At 38.2% G+C, this 10,777-nt stretch overlaps 1 protein-coding gene across 2 annotated transcripts in view; it reads left to right on the plus strand.

The window, feature by feature from the left end:
• c1qtnf6a (C1q and TNF related 6a) overlaps positions 1-10,777 on the plus strand; it is a 16,612-nt gene continuing 5,835 nt past the window's right edge. Inside the window, exons 1-2 of one of the 2 annotated variants that reach the window (XM_042504209.2) lie at positions 1-1,884; positions 10,073-10,275. In XM_042504209.2, coding sequence (XP_042360143.2) covers positions 1,883-1,884; positions 10,073-10,275 — 205 coding nt within the window. In that variant the 5' untranslated portion in view covers positions 1-1,882. Of the gene's footprint in view, positions 1,885-6,278; positions 6,679-10,072; positions 10,276-10,777 lie in introns of those variants that run through there. The other variant, XM_042504208.2, reaches the window with a different exon arrangement.

The raw sequence follows: 10,777 nt of genomic DNA on the forward strand, positions 1-10,777 counted from the left end.
TGAGTGTTTACATGTCCTGTGAGGTGGTCCTGGCGGTGTGTGTGTGTGTGTGAGAGTGAGCGTGTGTATTAGAGTGTGGTTTGACATTTAAGTCTGACACAACCAGCAACATCCGCTCACCTCACAGAGAACTTATGATATTTAGCCATGTCAGAAAGAAACAGCACAAGTTGTTTCTTCTTTCCATGTTTAAAATGATACGCTTCATACCAAAACCAGAATTACAACAGTGACATAGAAAAGAAGCGATATTTGTAATAAAGAGAGCACTTTTGTGTACGTGCTGAGTGCCTTGTAACTATCATCGTGACCCAAATTCAAAAATTGTGCAATAAACTGTCGGTAACATCTTTCCAGTTCTAGGTAAAGTACCGCAACAGATAACACACACCACAAAAACACAAAATATTTACAAGATTGCAGATATACTCACTACCTTAGGTATATTATACATGCAAAGAACTAATTTACCCACAAAAACCAAGACAATGGGTGCTTATTTTGACCCCGTTTGGTGCTATTTTTTAAATATTTTATTAATGTTGTCTTATTTTTCCAAACTTAAGTAGTATTCAAGTGATTTTTGACTCTATGTTAGTCACAATAAGCTCAACTTTTACTTTAAACATGTCACAAATGCATTGTGAGTTGTACAAAACTACACGTGGGTAAAAAAAAATTAAAACTTAAAGGATACACATATTAAGAATAAGTCACAAGTGAAATCACAACCGTGCCTATAACCATACAAAATATCAGAATCAGAAAATTATTTATTGCTGAGTTTTGTTTCTGTACTCAAACATCTGATAAAAATAACAAGAGGAATGAAAATGAGCCAAAATACCACTAATACTAGGTAAAAATAAGCCGTGTTTGGCAGTGGTGGAGGATCTACCCACATCTTTAATTAAAGTAATTGTAGCAATACAACACTAAAGAAAAAAGAGCTCTGTTTTGCGTTCAAGGTAATGTATTTTGTGTTATGCAGTTCTCACTGCTGATGCATAAAAGGAGCAGTGTGTATGATTTAGAGGGATTTAGTGGCATCCAGTGGGTAGAACTGCAGATTGCAGAAAGCTGAAACTTCAACCAATAAGAATTTCATTCAGTGTTCATTGTTCAGGGAGGTTTTCACCCAAATTCTCCGCAGAGGTCTCTTCCTCTCCAAAATAAATGGACCAGGTGATTTAAATCAGTAAAACACAGCTAAAAGCAGTTTGTTCCACACTCTGGTCTCAGAGGGGATGCTGACTGTAGCTGACAATAAAAAGTGACTGGTCCTATCTAGATCCAGTGTTTGGTTTGTCCATTCAGGGCTACTGTAGACATATGGCGGTGCAACACAGCGATCTCTATAGACGTGGACCTGTTTTCTACGTAGAAATAAACACCTCATTTGAAGATAAAAACACAGCAATTCTTATTTAAAGGCCATTATACAATAAAGAAAACATTAATTTTCTGTCAGTATACCCCCCTAAATCCTACACGCTGACCCTTTAATCTGTGAATCACTTTCATTTTGCAGCCGGTTTTATATGCGGCTTATAAATTTAGCCCTGCAAACTACTGTCAACTTAATTTCCTGCTTATGTGTGTTTTCCCACCTTTAAGATCGTCTGCCCGCAGTCACCTGTGCCTCGTTCACACTCTCCCTCCCTCCTCCTGTGCTCTGCTTTCTCCTGTGTTCCCTGTTTTCTAACGTTCGTGCTCTTTTTAATTGCTTTCTGGCTGTTTATGGACTCCCTGTTCTCACTTTATTTTCATTATTAAACCTTTAAACTGATTTTGGTGCCAGATTATCCGGGTTATCTGTGTTTGTCCTTTTCCTGCTAAATCTCCCACCTGGTCACCAGCCAAAGCAAGTGTCAACAAAAATATGTAAGTACAATAATAAAGATCTTTGGATGTAGATATTTATGGAAATGTGTGACTGAGTAACACCTCTGACACAAAAATGAAAACGTACCTCAGAGTCTGCGCTGTATCCCTGTTTTGTTTTGTGTCATTGTCTCTCTTGACTGTTTGTATGTTGTGTTTATTTTCACTTTTTTGTTGTTTGCTGCATTTCACAATTTAAAAAACGAACCTAAAATAGATTGAATTGAAAAATAATAATAATAAAAATGCAAACTAAAACCAAGAAAGGAAAACATACCTCAAATCCCATTTTACACTGTTCCAAAGAGACATTGCGTTCAACCGGAAACCAAAATTTAAAAAATTCAGTGTCCTCAAAATGTCTCGTGCAAACATCATCGTGACATAGAAAGACGACATTTGGAGAACAAAACCAATGTCTGCAAAACATCATAATGTTAATGTCTCCATAACATCAAATTCTAACTTGTTTTAAATCTTGACTTTTTGACTTTTAAATCTTAATCAGGAATAGTCCCGCTGATATTCAAGTCTAAGGTCACAACAGCAAAAAGTTAAAAATAAACAACAAAGAAAGAAGAAGAACAAACAAAAGACTTATAATCAATCAGCCAATTTACATCAAACAACTAAAATTAGCAGCATTCAGTGGCCAGACAAGTGTCATTCAATGTGCAAAAAGTCTTTAATCTTGTTTTTTTTTTTAAATCTCCCAGTCTTGTAAGAGTCTACTTTATGGTGACGCTGTAGCTAAAACACCAGCTAGGATATTATGTGAAGTTGAATAAATTTGCCTTTGAATTGTGGTGGAGTGAAGATATAAAGTAGCAGAAAATGGAAATACTCTCCTTACTAACTTTACTTGAGTAACTCTAGAATAGTACCAAGCGGCTGAATGGTTTTCCACTCATGGGTAATATTTTGTCTGAGCTGTTATTTTTCCCCTTGTGATGGTTATTGTGAATTACATTTTTTATTATGTCACACAGATTGTAGTATTTTGATGCACTTTGTTTATTCTGCCACTAGGTGGTAGAAAACCAAACAAACTGAATGAGGGAGTCGTCCACCTCTTTCTCCTCCTCCTCTTCCTCCTGTTATATCTGTGCAGTGTTGCTGTTGTTGTGCAACAACAAGACTATTTCAGTCACTTTACATTCGCCCCCCCTTTGCCCTCATTCAGTGGATATTATTTTTATCTGTTGAGTATGCTGGCAGTTTAGCTGTCTCAGCCTATTAAAATTTCTCTGTTTGCTCCGTCAATCACAGAGGAGGCTGTCATGCAGCTAGCCATGAGAGAGAGAGTACGTAAAACAGAGTGAAAATGAAAAACATACCTTGTACACTCTGTTGAAAAACCGCAAGGGCTTGTTTTGGATCTAAGCCACAGAAATGGGAGGATGTGGGGTCGGGCTGACACTTTGTTTCACCCTCTTCATGTGGAGCAGAGACAGAGAGCTAGATCATTGCCATCAGGAGGAGACACAGCAGTCACGACCTCCATGGGCAGATAGACAAAAGCTGTTGTTTTTCTTCACCATTTTTACAAAAAAGACGTGTAGATGCAAACATTTGGCACTTTAAAGAGGAAAAGTCAAGTTACTGCTTTGACTTACGATTTCACACGGGACGCAAACAGTAGTTTCCTGGTTGAAAGACCGTGTTTGTTTGACCTATCCACCACCTCTCGTTCTTTATACTTAATATGTACGTCCACCACGACAAACGATCCTCATTGACTTTGTATTGGCATTGTTTTCTGGTTGTCAGCACATAATTTACAATATGATACAATACGTTGCATTGCGCTGCGTTGCATTGCAGTGCACTGCGGAGTGATAAAATTTAATACATCACAGTGCAGTACATTACAATACAATATGATGCATCATAATAAGATAGATAACGATACATCATGATACTATACATTACTATACGATACGATACAATATGATGCAATGCGATATGATATGTTTGGATACGATACGATACAATATGATGCAATGCTATATGATATGTTTCGATACGATACGATACGATACGATACAATATGATGCAATGCTATATGATATGTTTCGATACGATACGATACGATACGATACGATACAATATGATGCAATGCTATATGATATGTTTCGATACGATACGATACAATATGATGCAATGCGATATGATATGTTTCGATACGATACAATACAATATGACGCAATGCTATATGATATGTTTCGATACGATACGATACGATACGATACGATACGATACGATACAATACGATACAGTAGGAAGGAAATTCAGTTGTTGCAGCAGTGTAAGGACAGACATAACTTCAAATAAGAAATCAAAGTAATAGATATCAGTATTAAGAGTTATATTAACTAAAATAAGAACAGAAAAAAATATATATTTGTGAAAATTTGGGTTGTTCATGGTCTCAGCTTCAGATTTGTTCATATTCTGAACAAACTGTCCATTCTCTGTTTTTTTTTTCTTGAGCTGAACCACAAGAATGCTCTTTGGTTTCAAATTTCAACCCGTCTCTGGTTTTCAACTTTCAACATCCCATGATTATGTCTGCCACTAACAATATGTTTTTGCTAGCTTTTTGGAGGGTGGGGTTACAGGGGAAGAAATACAATTCTGCTTCAGAGTACAAAAGTCTCCAGTCAACATTTATTAGGACAAGAGAGCGCAAATGTCTGGTCAGCAGTCGGCACACCCAGAAGGCCTAATGGTTCACCTGGAAAGTCAAGGGTCAGGGCAGTTTTCATTAGTCCGAGGTCAGAAAAAGGAAGAATTCCATGCATGCAACGGCGTGATGCTGTGAGATGCTGCTGCTGGAGCTCATAAAATAGATGAGACTTCTGATTTACAGCTGCAATGCTTCCAAATAAAATGCGACCCGAAAGAACACCAAGGGAGGATTACTGGGGTCAGACAGACAGAGGGAGGCAGCTGAATTATGAGCTGCGCTGGGAAATGAGTGCCTGATTCCCAAAGACAGCAGATAGTAAATGTTTACAGACAGATAGCATCAGGTGGCTTTGGACGAGACTCTTAATAGTTTACATCGGCCGGAAAACTAGAGGAATGTTCTCCTGATGTAACTGCAGCACAGCCAATGAAACCTCGACCCTCGGGACGCAAAGGCAGTAATGTTCAACAGCTGTGCTCATGTTACACGTGTGCACAAACTCTGCCTCATCCTCCTCCTATTTTCTGACAGGACTGAGCTCTGTATGCAAACAATGGCAACACGGGGTCATGAAATATAGCTGGAGTCATTTCAGCCGCCTCTGCATCCTCTAATGTTCTTCAGTATGGAGACAATGGATGCATTTGTGTGTGTGGATATTATTTCTGAGTTCTCTCTTTCCTTTAAGTTTTATTGTGAAATAGTGAACAGCTGAGAATCTTTGTATTATTACGGACCAAACCCTTCAAACCTCACAGTGATAACCTTGTTTCTAAGCTGAAGCTCAAATGAGTGAAGTTCGCTTCACTCAAGGAAACACTTAATTTCAGCAACATTTTTACCTTTGTTTGACTACTGTGATCTACGTTTTTATGAATGCACCTGATCAGTGCTGTGTGCCACTGTGCTTTATGTTTTATTCCCGGCTGTAGATACCGCATACGCCACTGAACATTGTACGGTGCTGCTAAATGGCCTTCTCTGTCCGTCCGCAGGCTCTCACACTGGTTGATTTTTATATATAAGAGTCAACTTGGGCTGGTTTCCTCTTATTTGTGTACATATGTGTCGAACGACACCTCTGCTCAGCTCATTTTCTTTGGCTTTTGGTCCAGAGCTTCAGCGTGTTGTTCTGTGTTGAGTCAATAACATTTTTGAGGCCAAATGGTAGCAAATCCATCATGTTTTAAGTCTGCATAATCTCTGGCTGATTTTCTGAAATCTGATAATGAAATTTTGTGTTTTCATTGGTCTGCATGGTGAAGTGTGAACTGCTGGTGTTACTGATGTTGATTTAGGAACATGTGGATTACTTTGGTAGCCATGTGAGAGATTCATTATGGAGGGATAAGCCCATAACACCCTGCAACATTCACCCTGGAGGCCCAGAGCTCGAAGTTCCTCCTCTGTCTGGTTTTGCTCTCGTGCTTTACGTCTTTTTTTCTTTCTTTCTTTTTTTTTTACTGCACTTTCTCTCTCAATGTATTCTTTATACTCTGTCCTATATTCACATTTCACTGCCGCTCTCCAAATCAAACCTGAAGCAGAACATAGCAGCCTTAATGTAGGTTTGGAAATAAAGATTATAGCCCCTCTCTCTCTCTGTCTGTCTCTCTGTCTGTCTCTCTGTCTCTCTCTCTGCAGCTGCACAGATAGGAAGGACTAAGGAATGGAGGAATTTAGGACAAAGGAAATGCAAACCCAGGGGGGAACGACCAGGAGTTTACTGACATTTTTGTAATAAGACTCTGCAGGGTGGTCCACCAGAGTTATGCACGCATGTTGAGCTCCACTGTACATTGATGCTTACATCCAGTCGAGGAAACAGAAAATGCATGACTGTCTTTAATAGTTGCATCAGTTTTGTGTCTTCAGCTCAGGGTCAGCGGGTCATCTTTTACAAGCGATAACCGTCAACCCCAGATGTTGTCGTCAAATACGCGGGCAGACACTTGTTGCTTGACTCTGCGTGAAACTAGGAGGGATCTGTAGGAGACATCTCACACAGAAACAGACAGGGCTGCTGACTCAGGACTCTCTCTGTCCTTCCTCCGTCCTCTGTCTCCCCGGCGGACTGACGCGGCTGCAGACACGTGAACGAGGTGAGACTCATTCAGATAACCATCTCAGTTGCCAGTCGGCTGTTTGCGTGAGTGAACGGGAGCGTTATCATGAACAGTTAACGACCATTTCCTAATTGCAGCTCCGTTTGCGCTCGAGCGGACCTGCACCGGGGTGCACGAGACTGCGTAAAACCAGGCTTCTTTAACAGTGAATGGCAAGTTTGCCTAATAAGTATGCCGTTTTCGTTTTCACTTTTAATATACCTACTCATGACTGCAACAAACTTTCAAAAATAATGTAAAGAATCGGAACAATAATGTATTTACTTTTTGGGGGAAAAAAAGAAAAAATGCAAAGCTGCCTCCAGACAATATTTTCCAGAAAGATGAGAAATCCGCATTTTGTCTACTTCATGCACAAGGTTCCAGTTCAAAGGGGGTTTTCTGTGAAAACCAGTTATGTAATACCTCTGGTCAGTGTGTGAACCTCAGTCTGGAAATCCCAACAGAAACTTTACACAGGCAGCAGATTTCAGCAAGATGAATGACACTAGATAAAACACCATGAGGACCAACAATAATATTTTGATTGAATGTTGACTGTGCAGCTGCAGAACACACACACACACACACACACATACATTTTGCTAGTGCACATAGTTGTGAGTATGGAAAACATACAGTGTACACAGGACACTCTCTCTTCATAGTTTCAACAGCTGCAACAGCTCTAAACACTGTTTAGAATCTAACTTCTTAAGGTGAAGCAAACGGCGCTGCAAAAAGTGTCTGTGGACCGATAATGAGACAATGGGCCCCTGAACATGCAAGAGGGCCCCTTCATAGGAGACCGAAAGAGGCAAAAAACAACATGTTGGCATGTTTCTTATCATTTTCCGTCTCTCTGTAGTCGTTTTACGTTTCTTTGTAGTCATTTTATGTTTCTTTGTAGTCATTTTGCGTCTCTTTCCAGCCGTATTGAATCTCTTTGCATTTTGCATCATATGGTTCATTTTGCATCTCTTTGTAGTAATTTTGCATCAGTTTGTTTACATTTATCATCTTTTTGCAGTCCTGTTTTGTCAGTTTGTAATCATTTTGCATTTCTTTCTAATCATCTTGTGCCAATTTGCATTTTGCATTTCTTTTGAGGCATTTTACATCTCTTGTTGTCAATTTGCATTTCTTTGTAGTCATCTTGCGTCTCCTTGTCTGCATTTTGCATCTCAGGGATATTTTGCGTCACCATAGTCATTTTGTGTCTCCTTGTAGTAACTTTGCATCTCCTTGTAGTCTTCTTGCACCTCTTTGGTTGCACTTTGCCTCCCTTTTCAGTTGTTTTTTGTCTCTACGTAGTCATCCTGCAGATCTTTGTTTGCATTTTGCATGTTCCTGTAGTCATCTTGAGTCTGCATTTTGTATCTTTTTGTAGTTGTTTTGCGTCTCTTCATAGACATTTCATATCTCTTCGTAGTTGTTTTGCATCTCTTTATAGGCATTTTGCATTTCTTTGTAGTCACCTTATTTGTTTGCATTTTGCATCTCTTTGTGGTGTATTAAAATATGGATTGTATTAGGGTGTACATATGTACCCAATAAACCTGTAACTTACGGTAAAGACAGTAAAATAGAGTAAAGAGCACAAAACACACTTTGTTCCAGCTTAAAAATGCCATCGCTCCTGAACTGCATCAGTTTAAGTTGTGTTTTGTCTGTTGATGAATTCATTTTTTATTTGTTTAATTTATCTACGTTGTGGTGCTTTCCTGAGTTGTCCAGCCGTGTATGAAGAGGGCAATAGTTAGTATGGATACAGCGGTACTGTTTAAACACAGCAGCACACGCTGTTCCAGTGAGAGTACACCCAGAGTGGCTGATCACGGAGAGTCTGGCAGACAGCCATCATATTTCCATTGAAAACTACTCAGCTTGGCTCTCTGTGTCGAAAAAAGCAACTCCACCGACTTTCTCTGGATAAAAATAAGCCGTTGTGAGGAGTCAACCTTTCCGGAGTTAATTAGGGATAAATTATGGGCTGCCTGCGGGGTAATATTTCAGGTGATTTAAGGTCCTTGTATGCGTGCCTGCTCCCATTATTTTTTTACTTTGGGATTTGGATGAAAAGTGCATTAGTGAGTGTTTGAGACACTATTTGACCTCGCAGAGTCAGCTCTGTGGATGTGTGAGGCCAGAAATCTTCCATGGCATTTTATTTCGGCAAACAGTAAAACGCCACTGAGAGTACATAGCCAACTCATGAATAATGTTTGTTTTATTGTAAGAATGCTTAATTTTATTTATTTCTTTTTCATCCCACCATTCCTGACTCCTGTTTCTTCTCTTTGGGGTGAAAAATGTTTTCTTTGGCCCAGACTAGAAGATTCCTTTTTCTCTTTCCCACTGATCTGCGAATGACATCCAGGACACAAAATGATCTTATTTTCCGAGCAGCTGCTGAACAACTGATATTTCAGCTAGTACATATGCTTTGTAAATTAACCAGAAACCTCTTTGCTTCTGGGGATTTCCCTGTCCTTATATGAACTGATGGAGGTTATTTTTTGTTTCAGTTTTTTGTTTGTCAGCAGGATTGTAGACCATGGTGACATGAACATGACAGGTCATGTTAGTCGACCACAAATGAAAAATGTTATCGAACAGAATGTCGTCATAGTATAGTATGTCAGTATGGATAATACATCAAAAAGACCAACAAATCATAGAATACTATATAGAAAAGTCACAGTATATTGTCACAAAACTATGCAAAAGTCATGTTATATTTTGTCATAAAAATTGTCATAGTGTAGTATGTCAAAAAAATCATTTAAAGAGGTTATAGTATGTTAAAAAATCATGTAAAAAAAAAAAAAAGTATACTATTCCATAAAATATTAAGAAATTATTTTATACTAAGTCATAAAACATTTTTTAAAAAAAGTCATGGTATATTTTTCTAAAAAAGAAAAAAAAGTCATAGTATGTTAATTAAGCCATAGTATAATCTAACAAACAAAAATGTCCATTTAAAAATTGACACAATATAGTCTTTCACAAAAAGCAATAAAAAATCATTTTATTAGTGTGTCAAATACATTTGTAAAATGTGATCTGTCTGGTAAGTCCTAAAATTTATTGCAGTAAGGTTTTTTTTAAAAATAAATCATTAAAGGTCTTTAGTATAGTTTGTAAAATTCAATTTAAAAGTCAGAATTTAGTATGTCAAAAAAAATCATACCCTGAAATGAACTTTATACCCTCTGAGTCCATATTTTAGCATTTTCATTGGGCGTTTTAATTGGTGAACTTGGTTCACATTGATTCGATTGGATCACCATCATCCAGACTCACCAGCAGAAAATTATATCAAAGCTAAAAAGTCCAAAAGTTTGAGGCTCTTGCAGCCATCTGACAGTGTCTGTTCTTATTCTAGGCACACGATGTTGGGTGTCCTCGTCCTTCTGTCCCTCGTCTCCCTGGTGGCCTCGGTGCCTCCTCCGAGTGCTCCTCCGGTCCCCTGCAGGCGGTGCTGTGATCCTCTGGAGCCAGCAGAGGGCAGCGGAGCCCAGCCTCCCACTGGAGGGTTCAGCCACGTGCCAGAGATCCGGACCTACATCAACATGACGATCCTCAAAGGTACAACTTCTTATTTGTGGTCATGACACTTAGCAGCATTTGCAGACCCCCAAATAATCTTTCATAACCTATTTTCATCTTGCGATCACTTTTTCTCATGGTTTGTCCCCCATAATGGCTAAATAGTTTCTAAATAATGCTGTAAAAAATGTTTTTAACTGACTAAACTATTACTTTTTAGGACATACTCTACTATAACTTTTATATGTTTTTTTTTTACAAACTATACTATGGTTTTTCATGATTTTTTTGACATACAATAATATGACTTCTCATTGCATTATTTTGTCATAATAGACTTTTTCTGTATTTTTTGACATACTATATTGTGATATTTTATGATTTTTATTTTCGCATACTATACTTAAACCCCTTTATGATTTTTTTACATACTATACTATGACTTTTGTTTTTTAAAATAATTTTTAACATTATATACTAGGATTTTTTGTTAGTTAGTATTTTGATTTTATTAACATACTATATTGTGACTTTGTTGTTT

This window comes from Plectropomus leopardus, chromosome 18, assembly GCF_026936395.1.
Source record: "Plectropomus leopardus strain MGB_pleo_1.0 chromosome 18, ASM2693639v1, whole genome shotgun sequence".
Classification (NCBI taxonomy): domain Eukaryota; kingdom Metazoa; phylum Chordata; class Actinopteri; order Perciformes; family Serranidae; genus Plectropomus; species Plectropomus leopardus.